Genomic DNA, 21,587 nt, shown 5'->3' on the forward strand with positions numbered 1-21,587 from the left:
GGATGGACTGCTCCGAGTGGAGCAGTCTCTGGATGGTCCATCTTTTCGTCTTAGCTCCAAACTCTGTCTCTGTAACTCCTTCCATGGGTATTTTATTCTCCATTCTAGGGAGGAATGAAGTATCCACGCGTTGGTCTTCCTTCTTGATTTTCTTGTGTTTTGCAAATGCCAATGAGCTTTTCTTAATGGGCATCCCTTCCTGAAGAAGGCATTTAATCTCTTGTTCACCCTGAGTAAGATGTATACATCCACATCCACCATGAATAGAGCAGTTTGGATAAGCAAGGACTGTCTCCTTCATCAAGAATTTCCACAGGAGAAGGGAAAAGGCATTCACCATTTAGAGCCCCCCACCTAAGTCTCTCATAGAAGGGCCTTCTAAACTCCTGTCACTCACTCAGAGCTAAGCTGGATTTCCCCCACCCCGGGCTCATAATAGTGTTCAGCACTCCTGTTCCCAACTCCTCAGGTCTCCAGAAGTGACTGGGTATACAGGATGGGAAACACCGTTCTCAAATCCTCACAGTTCCCAGCAGTGTTTAGGTGTACAGGGGTTTGAGAAACAATTTCAGTCCCAGACTCTGCTGTATCTTACCTGAACAAACATGTACTGGGACTCATATCTTAGACTGAGTTTTGCCTACCCTGAGTGTCACATATTGGTGCTTGGGCACTCCAGCAGTGAGAGAAAAAAATGTAGCATAATGCTCTAGTGTTTTGCTTCCTCTGAGAGGCACATCAGCAGCATTGTGACACCCCAGAGGAAAGGTGTAAGTGCAGATGCTCAGTAGTATGTATAAAATATTGGAGTTGGACAATGGTGGACCAAATCTTTAACGACAGAACTTGGGAGGCAGAGACAAGTGAATCTGTGAGGTAAAGGTCAGCCTGGTCTTGAGTGAGTTCCAGGACAGTCAGGCAGCCAAGGATACAAAAGAGAAACCCTGCCCCCCAAAACCCTGTGAGTGAGTGTGTGTGTGTGTGTGTGTGTGTGTGTGTGTGTGTTTCTAAATAAACATTAAAAATAAACAGAAAAAAGAAAAATACAATCTGACCAATTGCAAACTTAGGAAAGACACAGAAGTTCTAAGAATTCTTGCTTAGCTTAGCAGGTGTAATTGGAGGCTTCTGTGCCCAGGACATGTTAATCATTGCTTTTGCAGCTTCTCTTGCTGTTTATTTTCCATTGTTTTAATTTTTCCTTAAGGTTATAATATAATTACATTTCTCTTTTCCCTTTACTCCCTCCAAAGCCTTCCATATACTCCTCGCAATTGCCATTCGAGTGTATCTCATTTTATTACTATTTTTTATTGCATGCATCCATGTGTAAGTATATACATATATTCCTAAATATTACCTGCTCAGTACACACAATGTTACTTGTATGTATGTTTTCAGAGATGATCACTTGTCACTAGAAAACAAACTGGTGTACTCTTCCCTGGGGATAACCATCTTTTCTGTATGCAGCTTCTCAGCTGGTCCCTCTGGTACCCAGATCCACTCCCTTCCTTCTAGGTTTTTGTGTATGTTTGAAACTATTTCTTTTCCATACCCCAAATTTCCCATGTCTGACCTTTTTTCAGACCCAATCTCTCTCTCTCTCTCTCTCTCTCTCTCTCTCTCTCTCTCTCTCTCTCTCTCTTTCTCTCTTTTGATTGTCCCACCTTCTACTCTTGCTTCTGTTCATTGGCCATAGGTTTTTTATTGACAGGTGATACTTCCACTCAATATGTAAGATTCTCTCTACAGGTTAACATTTTTGTTGATCTCACAGCAAAATACTTGCCCCTTTGCCTCCTCTTTCACAGTGGATCCTGAGCCTTACATATGGAAGAGTTTTGTACATGTCTCCACTGGAACTGGGCTCCTTCCTGTTTTTATATACAATAATTTTCTATCTTCTACTGTATTCCCCTCTTGCATAAAAGAGATATTCTGTAATAACTAGTTAGTTCTATACAGACTGCAATGCTCTCACTTTTAAAGTTCCCTACCTTTAATAGCTGTATTGAAGTGTAATTGATATATTAAAAATTGCACATAGTTAAAACATAATGTCATTAGTACACATCCATGCAACCATTAGCATAGTTAAGGTAATAAACAACTACTGTTGCAAAGTTTCTTCTCTCCATTTAGTTTTTTTATGTGTTTTTTTAATTTTGGTTAGTATACTTTGCAATAAATCCACTCTCCTCACAAAATTAAATGTACAACATAATGGTGTCAACTATAAGCAAAGCGTTATACAGTATTTCCCTAGAAGTTATGCAACAGTCATAATGAAAATTTAAATTTTCAAATATCAGCTCCACATTCTAACTCTCCATCCATACTCAATGACATTGTACTCTCTGAGTTTGAATATTTTCATTATTGTATATTTGTGGAATCAAATGTATACTTGTATCATTTCAGAGCTGGCTAAATTGAGTTTGTATAGTGTCTTCCATGTTCATGTATGGCATGTTGTATGGCAATATTTCCATATTGTTTTATGCTGAGTAATATCCAAATCTCTGTATATGACACATTTTATTTATCCACTAATTTCTTTGTGAACATTACAGTTATCTGAAAATCTTGATTCTTGTGAAGGATGATGCAATGTGCATACAGGTATATCTTTACTCTTTTGTGAATTTTGAATACATGCCAAAAATGTGATTAGTGCATCATTGATATTTCTATCTTTAAAATGATTTTTGTAGTTATTCATTAATTCACATGTGTGTTCAAGAGAGTATGGGTCATGTTCCACACAACACTGGCACTGGGTCTGAAAACAACTAGGAAAAATCAGTTCTGTCCTTCCACCACATGGGATCAGGTTGTCTGACTTGATGTCAAATACCCTTACCTACTTTATGAACCCTGACAACCTTAGTTAGCTATGATTTTATGTTTTCTGAGGAACATTCTGAATTTGTTTTTGTAAAATCTGCATCATTTTAACATTTCCAATGGCACATTCACATTTTTCAGTTTCTCCTCTGATACTCAACACCTTTAGCTATTTTAGGTGGGAAATAACAGTCTCAATGCCTTTTGCTCTTTCTTGATAAAAACCTTTTCTAGCTATGTGCTCCAGGCATATGCTACCTGAATCAGAGTGTTAGGATTACAGATGTACTTCACTGCCCTTGGTTCCACATTTTGGAACTTAAACCACATTTAGCTGTAAAAGTAATTTTTATTTATCAGAGCCAACTTCTTACTAACTTTACCCTTTCTTGTTCTTTCTGAACTCTGGCTGGCTGGTTCAACTCAGCTGTTATGACTCAAAATTTTTTCTGAGCTGACTGATTCAATTTGTCTTCCCTTGGCTTGTGACTACATTGCTCTGATTAGAAAAACTGACTCTGAACTCTACTAACTGAACTAACAGAACTTCTCTGGATGGAACTGAAATGAATTCATTGAACTACCCTCCACTTCTTATTTATTCTGCTGCTCTTGTAAGTAGCTTTTCTTTCCTGTCTGTTCTCATGAGAGTTGGCCATTTCCTGTCTGACTCAAATCTTTCTTTCATATGTCAGTTGTTTACCCCTCAATTAGACATTACTTTCAAACATGGCTGCTTCCTTCTACAAACTAAATTTATCTTTATTGGTTTAGATTAAAAGTATTTATTAAGGGCATGCCTGTATCCCAGCCAGAGGGAGTCAAAGATGTGTCATTAAAGCCAGATCACACAGACTAAGAAGAACTTTGGGTGGGACCCCTTGCCAGAGCAGCCATGTAGCTGAATTAAAATTCCTCTACACACACCCCGCAAAATAAAAATATTATGAAGGTAAAAATGCTTCCAATGTACATCAACATCCATAAAAATTAGCAAAAACATATCAAATGTACATGGAAGATTTTTCTAGGATTTTATTTAATTATTATTGTTAGTAGAGAATGTTAGTGTGCAAACCACAGGGCAGAAGGCAGGGGGAGGCTGTAGACAGCTTTGTGGAGTCCATTTTTTCCTTCCAGCTTTAAATGCATTCTGATATCAAATGCAGGTAATCAGGATTCAAAATAAAGAATGTTTGCATCTTGAGCCATCTAGGTAGCCCAAGCTCTAATGAATTTGTGGTGGTAAAGATTAGCCCATTGCTTCACCCAAGAGCCATGTTTAAAATATCTCATCCTTATCAATCATACTCTAAAAATAATCAAATATATAAACATAATGCAAATAAACCATTTGTAGGCCTGTGTACTGGAGGCTTTCCATGGAGATCTCTGGCCTGGATGGGTGTGAGAGTTCATGCAAAGGGGAGTGAGTGTTAGCAGGGAGCTGCTGCAGTTGACTCCACTCTGTCTCTGCTGTGCCATCTCAGTTACTCCACACAGCGCTGTGCTGAGTCTGGTTGGACTAGGACAAGAGTCTGACTAGACAGTGAGGAGTGCCTTTTCTAATCCTTAGACTTCTTACCTCTTCCCCTTATTCTTTTAGTTGTCGTTATTCTTTCTTTTGCTCCTTGTTTATGCTTATTATTACTTCCTTTTAAATTGGATTGAGGATATATGATCACCCATCCCATCAGAATATATATATATATGGAAGAGTCTCCATGGTTCACCAGGTGTTTTTATTAAACTATGGCAAAGGTTACCCTGTTTAAGAAGTCTGTCTAATCTTTCAGTGATTTGGTTTCATTAAACATTAAACTAGTGTAACAGCATATAGCATGTCTTAAAAATAAAAGCTTATTTGTTTTAAAGATTGAATTAATCATTTATGGTGTTAATAAGGTCCAATAAGTTCTTTGCTCTATTATTATGCAATATCTCCTTTTCTCACAAAGTAGTCATGCCTGTATTTTAACGTGCATATACATACATGAACACACACTGATACATACAGATAAACACACACATACACACACACATACATGTAGAAGACATGTGCAGAGAATCAGATACACACAAATGCAGAAAAGTACATATAGACACTGACACACAGACCCACATGCATACACACAAACAGACACACACACACACATACACACAGACCCAAATAGCCCCACAGACACTCATACATATAGACATATATGCAAGCATTGACACACACAAACACACACACACACACACACACACACACACGACAGGCATATATACAAACTATACACACACAGAGACACACACATGAATACAAAGATAAACATATGCATATAATGGACAACAATAGACCCACAGATACATAAATGCACAAACACAGATACATACAAACCAAAACACACACAATGCACATGACCCACACACAGGCACACACTACAAACACATGCACACACATACACAAATATGTACATACATAATTACTCATGCCTGTTTCTATCTTTCTTCTTAGTTTAAAGAATATTTCTCTTCTAAAACTAAAGTGTTAAAATTTTTCTGTATTTATTCTATTTATTCATCTCTAAAGACTCAAAACACCATGTTATATTCTGTAGCAATGACATCCAGGTAAATAAGTAACAAACTTTTATCATGTGTCAATGCATAAACATCTGACATTTTATCTCCACCAGGAAGGCACAGATAAAATTTACATGAGGAGGAATTCAATCAAGTGAAAAGAAAGAAATAAATATTCCTTAAACAAATCTTTCTTCTATGAAATATGGCTTGGAATGCAAGTTAATTCATCACTTTAATACATGGGTAAACATATCTGTCAATCAAAATCAGTCCACCAGCCTGAGATTGTAAGTCCAGCTTACTGCTTACTGTGTCTTCCCCAAATATATAACTTGATAGCAATGATTTGAATCATTTTTCTCAAACCACAAAATTAGAATTTATCTTTCTTTTTTCATTAATATAATAAAATTTATTTTAAAATATAAAAAATGTCAGTACTGACATTTTTTAAGTCATAAAAATAATTTTTAATAGTTAAATGCCTCTTAAATATTCATGATATCTTCTGAAGTTAAAAAGAAATAGGCACTCAACCAGCTTTTAAAATCTATTTGGAACATTAATTATGATAGAAGTAGAAAAAAAAAACTCTTACAAAATACTCTATGAAAGAAAATTGTGACAGATTCCAGATTAGACAGAAACTGTTCCGTCTCCAAGGGAGAATATGCAGTGTAACTGTGACATCATAGAATGAATTGGTTAGTGTACCGTCTGTTTCTATTTTGTGGAATAGTTTGAAGAGTATTGGTATTAAGTCTTCTTTGAATATCTGATAGAATTCTGCACTAAAACCATCTGGTCCTGGGCTTTTTGTTTGTTTGTTTGAGAGACTTTTAATGGCTGCTTCTATTTCTATAGGGGTTATAGGGCTCTTTAGATGATTTATATAATCCTGATTTAACTTCCAAACCTGTTATCTGTCTAGAAAATTGTCCATTTCATCCAGATTTTCAAATTTTGTAAAGTATAGGCTTTTGTGGTAGGATCTGATATTTTGAATTTCCTCAGTTTCTGTTACTATTTTTCCCTTTTCATTTCTGATTTTGTTAATTTGGATACTGTCTATGTGCCCTCTGGTTAGTCTGGCTAAGGGTTCATCTATGTTGATTTTCTCAAAGAACCAGTTCATGGTTCCGTTGATTCTTTGTATAGTTCTTTTTGTTTCTACTTGGTTGATTTCAGCCCTGAGTTTGATTATTTCCTGCTGTCTACTCCTCTTGGGTGTATTTGCATCTTTTTGTTCTAGAGCTTTCAAGTGTGCTGTTAAGCTTTAAGTGTATGGTCTCTGTCTTAGTCAGGGTTTCTATTCCTGCACAAACATCATGACCAAGAAGCAAGTTGGGGAGGAAAGGGTTTATTCGGCTTACACTTCCATGCTGCTGTTCATCACCAAAGGAAGTCAGGACTGGAACTCAGACAGGTCAGGGAGCAGGAGCTGATACAGAAGCCATGGAGGGATGTTCTTTACTGGCTTGCCTCCCCTGGCTTGCTCAGCCTACTCTCTTATAGAACCCAAGACTACCAGCCCAGGAATGGTCCCACCCACAAGGGGCCTTTCCCCCTTGATCACTAATTGAGAAAATGCCTTACAGTTGGATCTCATGGAGGCATTTCCTCAACTGAAGCTCCTTTCTCTGTGATAACTCCAGCTGTGTCAAGTTGACACAAAAATAGCCAGTACAGTCTCTCTAGTTTCTTTGTGGAGGCATTCAGAGCTGAGTTTTCCTCTTTGCACTGCTTTCATTGTATGCCATAAGTTTGGATATGTTGTGCCTTCATTTTCATTAAACTTGAAAAGCCTTTCATTTCTTTATTTCTTCCTTGACCAAGTTATCATTGAGTAGGACAATGTTTAGCTTCCATATATATGTGGGGGTTTTTTTTGATTGTTTGTTTTGTTTTGTTTTGTTTTGCTATTGAAGACAAGCCTTACTCTGTGGTGATCTGATAGGATGCATGGTAGTATTTCAATCTTCTTGTATCTGTTGAGGCCTGTTTTGTGACCGATTTATATGGTCAATTTTGGAGAAGGCGCCATGAGGTGCTGAGAAAAAGGTATGTTCTTTTATTTTAGGATGAAATGTTCTATAGATATCTGTTAAATCTATTTGGTCCATAACCTCTGTTAGTTTCATTGTGTCTTTGTTTAATTTCTGTTTCCAAAATCTGTCCATTGATGAGAGTTGGGTGATGAAGTGTGAGGTGTGATGTGTGCTTTGTGCTTTAGTAAACTTTCTTTTATGATTGTGGATGCCCTTGCATTTAGATCATAGAATTGAGAGTTCTTCTTGGTAGACTTTTCTTTTGGTGAGTATGAAGTATCATTTCTTATCCTTTTTGATAACTTTTGGTTGAAAGTTGATTTTATTCGATATTAGAATTGCTACTCCAGCTTGTTTTGTGGGATTGTTTGCTTGGAAAATTGTTTTCCAGACCTTTATTCTGAGGTAGTGTCTGTCATTTATACTAAGGTGTGTTTCCTGTATGCAGCAAAATGCTGGGTTCCCTTTATGTATCCAGTCTGTTAGTCTATGTATTTTTACTGGGGAATTGAGTCTGTTGATGTTAAGAGATATTAAGGAATAGCGATTGTTGCTTCTTGTTTTTTTTTTTTATGTTATTTTTGTGTATCTATCTTCTCTTAGGTTTGTTGAAAGAAGATTACTTTCTTGCTTTATTTAAGGTGTAGTTCCCTTCCTTGTGTTTGCGTTTCCCATCTACTATCCTTTGTAGGGCTGGATTTGTGAAAGATATTGTGTAAATATGGTTTTGTTATGGAATATCTTGGTTTCTCTGCCTATGGTAATTGAGAGTTTGTTAGGTATAGTAGCCTGGGTTGGCATCTGTGTTCTCTTAGGGTCTGTATGAGATCTGCCCAGGATCTTCTAGCTTTCATAGTCTCTGGCGAGAAGTCTGATGTAATTCTGATAGGTCTGCCATTATTTATTTCTTGACATTGTTTTCCTATTGCTTTTAATATCCTTTCTTTTTTTGTGCATTTGGTGTTTTCACTATTATGTAATTGGAGGAATTTCTTTTCTGGTCCAATTTATTTGGAGTTCTGTAGGCTTCTTGTATGGTCATGGCCATCTCTTTCTTTAGGTTAGGGAAACTTTCTATAATTTTGTTGAGGATATTTACTGGCTCTTTAAGATGGGAGTGTTTGCTCTCTTCTATGCCTAGTATCCTTAGGTTTGGACATCTCATTGTGCCCTAGATTTCCTGGATATTTTGGATTTGGAGATTTTTGCATTTTGCATTTTCTTTGACTGTTGTGTCAATATTTTTCTATGGTATCTTCAGCAGCTGAGATTCTCCTATCTCTTGTATTCTGTTGGTGATGCTTACATCTATAACTCCTGTTCTCTTTCTTTGGTTTTCTATCTCCAGGATTCTCTCCCTTTGTAATTTCCTTATCGTTTTTATTTCCATTTTTAAATCCTAGAAGGTTTTGTTCTATTCCTTTACTTGTTTCATTGTTTTCCTGTAACTCTTTAGGGGATTTTTGTGTTTCCTCTTTAAGGACTTCTAGCTGCTTACCTGTGTTCTGTATTTCTTTAAGGGAGTTATTTATGTCCTTCTTTAAGTTCTCTATCATCATCATGAGATGTGATTTAAAATTAAGTGTGGCTTTTCTTGTGTGTTGGGATATTCAGGGCTCTCTGTGATGGGAGATCTGGTTTCTGATGATGCCAAATACCCTTTGTTTCTGTGGCATATATTCTTGCCTCTTTCCATCTGTTTTTCTCTGGTGTTAGCTGGTCTTGCTGTCTCTCACTGTGGCTTGTCCCTCCTGCAAACCTGTGTGTCCATACTCCTGGGAGACCATCTCTCTGGGATGAATTTGGATATGGAGAGCTGTGGCACAGCTTGAGCTTCAGGGTGCAGATGGAAACTGGAAGGATCCTGTCCCTGGCTGTTCCTTGGTTCCTGTGTCCTGATGGCTCTGAGCAGGTTCCTCTTGGTCCAGGAATTTGAGCATAAGTGGTGGCCTGACCTGTGCTCACAGGCATGTCAGCACTCCTGGAAGATCAGCTCTCTCCCAGCAGTATTTGGGTTTGAAGCACTGTGGCACAGGATCAGCTCCTGGCACAGTTGTAAACCAGAAGGATCCTGTCCCAAGCTGCTCCTCTGTTCCTGTGTTCTCAGGTTTTTGGGCAGGTCCCTCAGAGCAGAAGTGGTGGTCCTACCTGTGCTCACAGGCATGTTTGCAATCCTGGGAGATCAGCTCTATCCAGGCAGTATCTGAAGTGCTGTGGCACAGGATCAGCTCCAGGCGCAGATGGAAACAGGAAGGCAGAATTTTTCTTTCTTACCTCACTGTTTTGCATAGATTATTTATTCAAATAATTAACTCTCGGTGTCGCTGCGGTTGCTGGTGTTTGCGGGTTGCAGGGAGCCGGGCCGGCGGTCGGGCTGTGTCGCGATGCTGGAGCTGGCGGTGCAGAAGGTGGTGGTTCACCCCCTGGTGCTGCTCAGTGTGGTGGATCATTTCAACCGAATTGGCAAGGTTGGAAACCAGAAGCGGGTAGTTGGTGTGCTTTTGGGATCATGGCAAAAGAAAGTACTTGATGTGTCCAACAGTTTTGCAGTACCTTTTGGTGAAGATGACAAAGATGATTCTGTCTGGTTTTTAGACCATGATTATTTGGAAAACATGTATGGGATGTTCAAGAAGGTCAATGCCAGAGAAAGGATAGTTGGGTGGTACCACACAGGCCCCAAACTACACAAGAATGATATCGCCATCAATGAACTCATGAAGAGATACTGTCCCAACTCAGTATTGGTCATTATCGACGTGAAGCCAAAGGACCTGGGACTTCCCACCGAAGCCTACATCTCAGTGGAGGAAGTTCATGATGATGGGACACCAACATCAAAAACTTTTGAGCATGTGACTAGCGAGATTGGAGCAGAGGAGGCGGAGGAAGTCGGAGTGGAGCACTTACTAAGAGACATCAAGGACACTACAGTGGGGACTCTCTCCCAGCGGATCACAAACCAGGTCCATGGCTTGAAGGGACTGAACTGCAAGCTCCTGGATATCAGGAGCTACCTGGAGAAGGTAGCCAGCGGCAAGCTGCCCATCAACCACCAGATCATATACCAGCTGCAGGACGTCTTCAACCTGCTGCCGGACTCCAGCCTGCAGGAGTTCGTCAAGGCCTTCTACCTGAAGACCAATGACCAGATGGTGGTGGTGTACCTGGCCTCGCTGATCTGCTCTGTGGTCGCCTTGCATAACCTCATCAACAACAAGATTGCCAACCGGGATGCCGAGAAGAAGGACGGACAGGAAAAGGAGGAGAGCAAGAAGGAGAGAAAAGACGACAAAGAGAAGGAGAAGAGCAACACGGCAAAGAAAGAAGAGAAAAAAAGGAGAAAAAGTAAATGGTGTAGCTTTTTAATTAGTGAATTAAAATCTTATAACCGTAACTCCGTGTGCCACTAAGAGGGTCCTTTGTCACATTCAGTGCTTGTGGACAAGCGCTCTGCCCTGGTCACCCTTGCTGTGGCATTGTGAAGATTCTCCACAAAAGGACCGATATCAGCCCTACGCTACAGCTTCAGTTGCATGAGTTGGGGGTTGGCTCAGGTGTCCGACTTCATGAGGAGAACAACCTAGCCTTGGGTGCTCTTCCTTTTATCCTTGAAAGGGATTTTTTTTCCTATCTTATTACAAGATCCATGGGATCTGTTGGTGGTAATTTTCATAATTGCTAAATGGAATGCATGGATCCCATACAATGCCACCCAACACTTGAGCTCGGAGCCTTGTGAACTTTTGAGACCACACCACATTTTGGACCTGTAACTAGCGTTCTTAGGGCTTGGGGTCCAAGGCCATGTATCATTTACCTTCAAAGATACAATTAAATGGCTTGGTTTTTAAAAATAATAATAATAATAAACTCTCATTCTGTATATTCCTCAAAATATTATTTTTGTAATATTTTGTACTATCCAAATCTTCTGATTTGGGTTGTTTAGATTTTTTATTGAATTCATCAATGTTCTTGTTGCCAAATATATTTGAACTGAATGGAAATTATTTAAAAACACAAACTGTATAATGCTATCTGTATCTGTTTCACCCTGACTTTAGAAACTGGACAACATATTGGTATGATCTAAATAATAATAAAATAATAATAAATAAAAAACACACCCTGAATAAAAAAGTTTCATGCAGGGCAGTGGTGATGCATGCCTTTAATTCCAGCACTTGTGAGGCAGAGGCAGGCAGATTTCTGAGTTCGAGGCCAACCTGTTCTAAAGAGTGAGTTCCAGGACAGCCAGGCTACATAGAAACAACATGTCTCAAAAAACCAAAATACTACTACTACTAATAATAATAGTAATAGTAATAATAATTATTTTCACGATATTTGCAATATAGTTAAGGACCTCACACAAGAATTTGGATCAAATGAGAATGGAAAGAACTAAGGAAATATTGATCAGGAATGTAAATGTTATAAATGTAAAGTGCTTGGAAAAGAATACAATAGCTACAAAATTTCAGCCATCTTCACTAAAAAAGCTAGAAAATAGTAGGAAGTCAGTTGGAAACAAAATGAGTTCTTGCTAAACTAATGACTTTCTACCATCACTCTTAGCTACTGTGAAATTGTTGATTTTTCCTTACTGTCTATGTTCCCAATTCTATTAACATTTTCTTATGTTGAAAGTTTTCAATAACAATGATATGCCCGTGTCTACAAAATTGTTCTCAGAATTCACAAGTAAGTAAGCAAGTTTTCTGGCCAAAGACTCCACCTGCAGGAGGCTTAATTATAACAGCAATTAAAACTTGGAAGCCTAAATAAATGAAGACATAAATCACAAAAGTGAGTAAGCGTCTGCTCCCCACAAGCACATCGATTTGTAGATATTCACTCATCTGACTCCCTTCACAAGTGATATGAAAGCCCCATTAAGAGTAAGTGCCTTGGTTTACAACATTAAGATGCACTGAAAATAGCATGGAACAAACTTTCTACATCTATCCTCTTTGAAGCCTAAGCGCAATGAAGAGAAATGTCTTCTATGGAAGAGAAGGGATTAAGTCTGGGACTCATATTTGAGAGACAATAGTAGATTAAACTCAACACCTTGGTGAGTGCAGTTATGCCTCCACAGATCAATCCACATACTCAATCACCAGAACTGAATCCCTCCAAAGTCTTTCCCCAGGCATGGACAAGAGAGAGAAAAGCAAGATACCACCTAGAGCACAGAATGAAAGCTCCCAAGGACTGTGCTTTGGNTTCAGAACCAGGCCTACCTAAGGAGATGCTCCTCCAAAGAGAAACCGAAGCATTTCATCCCTAGGTCAGAATTTTTGTTGGGTGCTCTAACTGGTGAACCCTGAAGCTCATGGGAACATATGTATTTTGGCTTGGACCATCATCAGTGCTTTCACTTAATGAANCTAGACCACTATTCCTTTCATAGAGATTGTCCAGGTTGTTTTGGCTATTAAACTTTGGTATGATCCAACTTAGCATTAGCCTAGGCAGCCTGGAGAATCTGTAGTCTCTCCTCTAGTCTTAGACAGCACAGCTATTTTCATGTCAGTGAGGAAAACTGTCTTTAAGAGCTACCCCATATAACACTGAGACAAAGTGANGCAAGACCCTATAGTAGAATTAAATATTACCAGCTGTGCTATGAGCCTGCATACACCCTGAAACTATAGGCCTTTGTGGTTGTGAGATTCATGAGATTCACTTGCAATCCAGGTTAGCAGTTGGGNACCAAAGGACTGCTATCAGCATTAGTACCAAACCTAAAAACTCCCATATGTAGTCAACTTTCTATGTACTAAATAATATTTTATTATTTATATAATTTAAACTTTATCTAATGCAAATAGTAAACTATTATATAAATGAACTATGTGTTTCAATTAACAGGAAATAATGCTTTCATAACTTGTTCCAAATATCACTTTATAAATTAACCCATGCAATTATTTTTATGGAATAAGCTTTCCTGGAGTACTTTTAGCCTGTATAATTACCAAATTATAATTATCAAAGGCTTTTAAAGAATATAACTATGTTTCTTTAAGGAACTTTTCCTTAATTATTTATGTCTATTGTATTTGTTTCTATATGCTTATAATCAAAACAATTTTGAATTATATATTTCAATAGTAGAAAAATATTTTGATCTTCTGTAAAAGAAAATTAAAATAAAAATGCACATGATAGATTAGTTTCTAATACTGGCCAAGTTAAAATTACACAAGTAACTAATTGTAGATATTCATTATTAAAATTTCTTTTCTGCTTTAGGTAAATCATGTAAATAAGTTTTATTACCTTTATGAAGCAGAAAATATTTTTCTAAGTACTGCTCCAAAGGCTTGTTTAACTTGCTTATTCCTCAGTGTATAAATGAATGGGTTCAACAAAGGGGCAATTGAAGTGTTGAGCACAGCTATTCCTTTGCTCAAAGTCACTCTTTCATTTGCTGAAGGCTTTATGTAGATAAATATGCAACTCCCATAAGTGAGGGAAACAACAATCATGTGAGAAGAACAAGTAGAAAAGGCCTTTTTCTTTTGCTGAGCAGAAGGGAATTTCATAATTGTCTTGATGATGTGAGCATAAGAAAGGGTCACTATTAGTAATGTGACAATGAGTGTCATGAGAGCTAAGATGAAAGCCATTACTTCTAGTAACTTTGTGTCTGAACAAGAGAGTTGTAGGAGAGGAGAAACATCACAAAGGAAATGGTCAATGACATTTGAAGCACAGAAATCCAAATGAAGGCCAATAATCAGTGGTGGGAAAATAACCAGGAATCCAGTTACCCAAGAACCCAGGACAAGCTGATGACAAACTTTACTGTTCATGATAGATGCATAGTGCAAGGGTTTGCAGATGGCAATATAGCGGTCATAGGACATGGTAGCCAAGAAGAAAAACTCTGTGGCCCCCAAGAATATATAAAAGAATAATTGACAAAAACATCCATTATAGGAAATTGTCTTTTCCTGAGTTACAATAGTGATTAAAAATCTGGGAATGCAGGTTGTTGTAAATAAAATTTCCAAGAAAGAGAAATTACGGAGGAAAAAATACATTGGTGTCTTGAGAATGGGATCTAGCAGAGTGAGGGNAATGATAGATAAATTCCCTAGCATACTCAGCAAGTAATTTAGTAAAAGAGACACAAAAATCACAGTCTGTAGCTGAGGATTATCTGTCAGTCCAAGAAGGATAAACTCTATCTGTCTTGTATGGTTCTTCATTTCTCTTTGTGATATCATTGAAGTTCTAAAAATTAAAAAGATGTATGTAAATTAAAGTCCACTTGAATATATGTATAGCCAGTAGACAATAAATAACAGGATCCATATTCCTTAGTACAGCCCTTTCAAATATAGTATGCATGATACTAGAGATATGGTGATGACTATATAACACTAGTTTTCCAATTAATGTAATAGAGAATTCAACTCATCATCGGAAACTGATCTGAGAAACTTGTAAGAGCTTAGGTTTTTTATTCTTTCTATTTAAATTTTGACTTAATTGTAACTAAGTATAAATCTAATAAAATATTAAATATCTGCATTGGGAATAAAAAGAATTCATTAAATATTATATTATTCTTTTATCTAAGGGTAATTATGTCTGTAAAATGAATTGAAATCTATAGTTTAATTGTCAGTCTTTAATTTTCATGCTGAAGTATGTCTCTTATAGTTTTTCTGTGAAGTTCAGACAATATCATAGAGGAATATTATCAAGAAATTAAAGTTTAAATGCAAAATAAATAATAGATAAATATTAAACTATTGAAAGAGATTATTAAATATTTATAAAAATAAATCTTGAATGTCTATATTAGATATAGGTTATATATTATTACCTTTAGTAAAAGATAAAATAAAATCACACTATTTAAAGCTTTAAATACTTTTAAAAAACAATTTTATTTAGGTAATATAGTGTAAAAACATCAATAAATATTCAATTAATGAAAAGTGTTCAACAGTATTTCAGGAGCAGATTTCCAAAGGACTTTTTATAAAGTATATGTTTTGTAAATGTCTAAAACTTTCATGTATTTAAGACATCCACAAATCTGATATCCTACAAAACTGATAACTAACACTTAAAAGTAAAACATCTTCACAGTAGATTTAATCTATAGTTTTATTACATAATTAGTATAAGTCTTATCAACATTAGATATATTATATCAAAGGAAAAGATCAAATCTTGTGTTGTTAGCTCAGATATTTTCATACTAGAAAGACAAACTGTGGGTTTACTGATATATCTAGTCATGGTTTCAGCAAAATTGTGTCTCATTTTAATATCTTGATTAAAGTTTTATTATCACTTTCTAAAATTACTAAATTATTTTCAAGTAAACTTAAAGATAACCAAAATTTGGGAAATTCAAAATATTCTACATTGACTTTTCATGTCTTAGCAGTAACCAAAAATTCTGTAATTGGACTTAAAGCCTACTCAACAGGAAGGAAGTCTACTCAATGCCTGGTACTGGAAACCTAGTCAATTACCCAGGAATGGTGAGGTTATGGATCTTAGAGGAGAATCTATTACAGCCACTTTACTAGACTTGCCTGATTACCAACGGCATTAAATGTTATCCTTATTCCCATAGGTAAGTGTAGCTTTCATCACAGAAACTATTTGCAGTGGATTGAGGCCACCACAGAAAACAACACTGGTCACAATTGAGTACAACTGTACTTGCAGTGTCCAGCTCCCAATAGATACATAGACAAGGCAACCCTTACAGGTAAGGCTCAAGGGATTTACCAGAACAGAGATAAAAACATTTTAAGATCCAGAGACCAGGAAGCTTACTTGTGTCTTGTAGAAATTACAGGGAAGCTACATCAAAAATAGAGTTTTGAAGAAAGATTTAATTCAATACCTTATTCTCTGATCTTGTCTTCATTTGACACTTTTTTGGTACTAATATATCCATCTTCTTTCTCAGCAAAACAATTTAGCATTTCTGTAATCAAATGTGGGTATCCCGTTATTTTCAAACATAGGAAAAAGATGTATGTTTTTCAAGAACTGAATTTGGTAATTGGAATTTGTCAATAAGTTATGCTTGCTCAAAATACATTGATCACAATCAACATTTCCAAAGGACTTTTTTTTCCGTTTTAATCATATACTAAAACATGTATATTTGATGCTCTTAAAAAAAGTGACTTACAAATTTTCATGTTTGAATGACTTTTAACATGACTAGGTTTTCACTAATTAGCCAACAGGGGGACTATAGTTTTCTCCACAATTTTCCAGTGTGGTTTCAGGTTCAAAACCTAGAAATTNAAATATAAGTACCTGAATCAGACTTCATAACTTCTATTTTATGAATATAACATTGGTGAGAATTTACAACTGTTTTATACAATGAAAAAAATAAAAGTTTCATGATTCGGTTATTTATAATTTGAGTTTCATTGTACATATAATTATTTTTAAATTTTTAAATAGTATGTTGTATTCTTTGTAAATTTCATGCATTTATGAAATATATATTGATTACATTCATTCACCACTGCTTCCTTCTATGTCACCTTAGTGTGCCTCAACTTCTCTCTTCTAAGATTAGTGTTGTCTTTTATTTTAGTTTTTGTTATGAGTAAATTATTCTTAAATGTTTTAAAGAAAATTAATGTTATTATTTTACTTACCATTAATTGCACATGTTAGCATCACCTTTCCTTGAGTATATGGACAATTATAATAAAAAGCAATTATACTCATTGAAACAATATTTAATCTTGTGAACATGAAAATTAAAATAAACAAAATTTCGGATTAAATAATAGCAAGCAATTAAGATATGAATTTTAAAAATTAAAGTGAAATTTATTTTCAATCACATCTCTGAGCATCTCACCTCATGCCATTAATAACAAGAAATTCATTTAACCATTTTTTAAAAAGCAGATAAATCATGAGATAAGACATATATGCACAACTAATTTAATCTCAACTTTCATAAAAATTATTAAAGCTAAAATCATCTCCTGGAAATTAGCTAATACCAGTTCTCTGGTATTTAAAGAGTAAAATAGTCTCTCTATAAGAAATCTAAGGAGCCAGTATCCCTAAGGAAAAGAAAGAATAATTTTAAAACATGAAAAGCAATTTTAAAACACCGATAGGCTTTTTATATTTATCACTGAATTAAAATAAGTTATTAGCTGGAGGCTGTGATGTACTGGGAATCAAAGCTATGAAGATGGCAAGTTCAAATCAGATTATTTACACAGTTAGACCTTGTCTCAAAAGTAAATTCTCTACTTAAGAAGCTGAGGCAGGAGGATTGTCACAATTATCAGTTAAACCTAGATTATATAATGGCTATCAGACTATCAAGGACCCTGATGTCATCTCAAAAAAATTTTTTTATGAGTATAATGATATAAAATGAAAAATAATCACTACATGAAAAATAATCACTTTGGGGACTAGGGGATGGCCCAGTGGGGACTAGGTAAGTGGCCTTGTTATGTAAGCATCAGAACATGAGTTTGGATTCTCAAAATCCTCATCACAGCTAGATACAGTGTGTTTGTAACTTAGGGATGCTGATCCTGGCATCTCACTTACTGGTGCACCAGCCAAGCAAAAACAAGGAACTTCAAGTTCAATAAGAAATCGTGTTTCAAAATTTAGGTCAAGTCACCAAGGAAAGACTTCTTGATGTTAGCCTCTGGCTTCTATACATTCCTGTATGGGTGGATGCAGGCATACACATGCATCATTGCCCTCCATACATACATACTGAAATCAATACAAAAAAAAAATACTTGCAAGACTGTTGTAGAAACACTGTAGCAAATAATATTGTATTCTAGAACAATTATTATTTTGGAGATAATTACAAATTAATCCCTTTTGAGGAATAATTATTTTGAGGATCTATATTTGTATACCCAGTGTGTGAGTCATCACTAAGGCAACAACATCTGAATACCTAGAAGAAAAATTACTCCTATTTGCTTTCTCAAATGCTATAGTGTTATGTATTAATGAGTTAAATGAAACTGTACACAAATTGTGATTTTGAAATAAATATTGGAGTAATTCTTCTTATTTAGTTAGTTAGTTAGTTAACTAGTTAGTTACTTAGTTATTGTGCATGGGGCACCACAGTATGCCTTTAAGGCCAGAAGAAACTCATAGGAATACATTCTCTTTCAGAGTATGGAACATTTATCTACCAAGCTATCTTGTCAGCCTTAACTTTGGGATAATTACTTCAATGTTCTATGGACACCTAAATGAAAACTTTATTCAGTATTACTAATTCTTATAATGTCTATTAGATATTTATCACTACTTTAGTGCTTTTTTCACTCTTATTATCATACTAGGAAAACTAATATAATTATGAACAATTTTGGAATTTGAAAAAATATAGAGAATTTGTATGTGCTTATGGAAGAATCTAGAAATTAGGGAGAAAGGATACAAGGGGATCTCTGATATAAGATATAATTTGATAAGTCTTACTGCATGATTACAATATGGCAAGTGGAAAAAATTGATGTTTGGTAAATAATATACTGGCAGAAAGAAGATATTTAATAATATTTAATAATAAATAATTGCTAAGGGAGACTAGGGAAATAGTTCTGTAGGTAATAGTCCTTGCTGTAAAGTATTCTTAAACCTGAGATTAAGTTCCCAGTAATCATGAAAAAAGCTGGGTGTCTCCATTCCTCTGTTGAGGGACATCTGGGTTCTTTCCAGCTTCTAGCTATTATAAATAAAGCTGCTATGAACATAGTGGAGCATGTGTCCTTATTACATGTTGGGGCATCTTCTGGGTGTATGCCCAGGAGTGGTACTGCTGGATCTTCCAGTAGAACTATGTCCAGTTTTCTGAGGAACCGCCAAACTGATTTCCAGAGTGGTTGTACCAGCTTGCAGTCCCACCAGCAATGGAGGAGTGTTCCTCTTTCTCTACATCCTCGCCAGCATCTTCTGTCACATTTACACAATGGAGTACTACTCAGCTATTAAAAACAATCAGTTTATGAAATTCTTAGACAAATGGATGGATCCGGAGGATATCATCTTGAGTGAGGTAACCCAATCACAAAACAAAAACAAAAACAAAAACAAAAACAAAAAAACAACAACAACAACAAAAACATGATGTGCACTCACTGATAAGTGGATATTAGCCCAGAAGCTCAGAATCCTTCTTAGAAGAGGGAACAAAATACCCATGGAAGGAGTTACAGAGACAAAGTTCACAGCAGAGTCTGAAGGAACGACCATACAGCGACTGCCCCACTTGGGGATCCATCTTATAAACATCCACCAAACCCAGACACTATGGCAGATGCCAACAAGAGCCTGCTGACAGGAGCCTGATATGACTGTCTCCTGAGGGCCTTTGCCAGTGCTTGGCAAATACAGAAGTAGATGCTCACAATCATCCATTGGACAGATCACAAGGTCCCCAATGAAGGAGCTAGAGAGAGGACCTCACAATCATCCATTGGACAGATCACAAGGTCCCCAATGAAGGAGCTAGAGAGAGGACCCAAGGAGCTGAAGAGGTCTGAAGCCTCAAAGGAGGAACATCAATATGAACTGACCAGTACCCCCCAGAGCTCCTTGGAACTAAACAGCCAATCAAAGAAAACACATGGTGGTACATGTGGCTCTAGCTGTATATGTAGCTGAGGATGGCCTAGTAGGTCATCAATAGGAGGAGAGGCCCTAGGTCTTGTGAATGTTCTATGCCCCAGTATAGGGGAAGGCTGGGACTGGGAATGGGAGTGGGTTGCTTGGGGAGCAGGGGAAAGGGTTGGGGCTAGGGATTTTTTGGAGGGGAAATCAGGATAGGGAATAACATTTGAAATGTAAATAAGAAAATATCTAATTAAAAAAAAGCAAAACAGGGAAAAAAAAGCTGGGTGTCTCTATGTGTAGCTATAACCTCAGCCTGTGGAGGCATGGAGACAGAAGGCTGCTGGAGACTTGCTGAACATTAGCCTGACTTTATATAAGAGACCTTCTCTAAAGTAAAAAGATAGAATGTGATAGAGCAGAATACTGATCTCCTTGTACATACACAAGAGACACTCACAGATACTCAAGCAGTAATTTATAAAAAAAAAAAGTAAAAGAAGCTGAGAAATGACACCTGGTCTACAAATTAAACAAAACATTGAAAGTAGTAGATAGATATAGGGTTGGAAGAATGATATTTTTATACTATACTTGCCCAATCCCAGGGAAATTCCTAATTTAAAATTTAAAACTTGGTTTCCTTTTAACAATCTTTTTTTTTTAGATTATAGTAGCATAGTTTACCCTTTCCTTGTCAAACCCTCTAAACCCTACCATATTTGCCTGAAATTTTCTTTTTCAAATACATTCCTTCTTTATAATTAATTAATTATTGATATATCAACATTTCAATATTGTTTTTATTTAGTAATATTAAAAATATGTATGCATAAATTTCCATTAAGTTATTTTTTAAAAAGTTCATATACAAGCATATATATCCATACAAAATATAACATAAAACTAATACTTTTAAAGAAGACTTCAGATTTCTTAGTTTTTAAATTGATATAAATCATTTTTTCCAATTTTTATTAGGTATTTTCTTCATTTACATTTCAAATGCTATCCCGAAAGTCCCCTATATCCTCCCCCACCCTGCTCCCCTACCCATTCACTCCCACTTCTTGGCCCTGGCATTCCCCTGTACTGGGGCATATAAAGTTTGCAAGACCAAGGGGCCTCTTTCCCCAATGATGGCCGAATAGGCCATCTTCTGCTACATGTGCAGCTAGAGACACGAGCTCTGGTGGTACTGATTAGTTCATATTGTTGTTCCACCTATAGGGTTGCAGACCCCTTCAGTGCCTTGGGTACTTTCTCTAGCTCCTCCATTGGGGACCCTGTATTCCATCCAATAGCTGACTGTGAGCATTCACTTCTGTGTTAGCAAAGCACTGTCATAGCCTCACAAGAAACTTTTAATGAACCTAAACATGGGCTAAGGTTAGCAGGAAATAACTTTAAAATGATTGTTTGGCTGTCCATAAAATGGCTCAGTGAATGAAGATGTAGAGGACATTTAATCCAGCAACATTGCTACCC

The 21,587-nt window shown here is 36.5% G+C and overlaps 1 protein-coding gene and 1 pseudogene across 3 annotated transcripts; one reads left to right on the forward strand and one right to left on the reverse strand.

The window, feature by feature from the left end:
• Positions 1–9,797: 9,797 nt before the first annotated feature.
• LOC110289004 lies at positions 9,798–10,882 on the forward strand (annotated as a pseudogene). The gene has a single exon (XR_002377318.1). The product of XR_002377318.1 is annotated as a 26S proteasome non-ATPase regulatory subunit 7 pseudogene (transcript).
• A 2,880-nt stretch (positions 10,883–13,762) lies between these two features.
• On the reverse strand, positions 13,763–18,004 carry LOC110289007 (olfactory receptor 6C70-like). 2 transcript variants are annotated; one of them, XM_021155219.1, is made up of 2 exons: positions 17,978–18,004; positions 13,763–14,668 (listed from the first exon to the last, which is right to left on the reverse strand). In XM_021155219.1, exons 1-2 carry the CDS (start codon positions 18,002–18,004, stop codon positions 13,763–13,765), a joined length of 933 nt encoding a protein of 310 aa, XP_021010878.1. The 2 variants fall into 2 exon arrangements, with proteins under 2 accessions (XP_021010878.1, XP_021010877.1); XM_021155218.1 differs by lacking the exon at positions 17,978–18,004 and having other exon boundaries at positions 13,763–14,713.
• Positions 18,005–21,587: the final 3,583 nt, after the last annotated feature.

This window comes from Mus caroli, unplaced genomic scaffold (genome assembly GCF_900094665.2).
Source record: "Mus caroli unplaced genomic scaffold, CAROLI_EIJ_v1.1 scaffold_8270_1, whole genome shotgun sequence".
Lineage (NCBI taxonomy): Eukaryota > Metazoa > Chordata > Mammalia > Rodentia > Muridae > Mus > Mus caroli.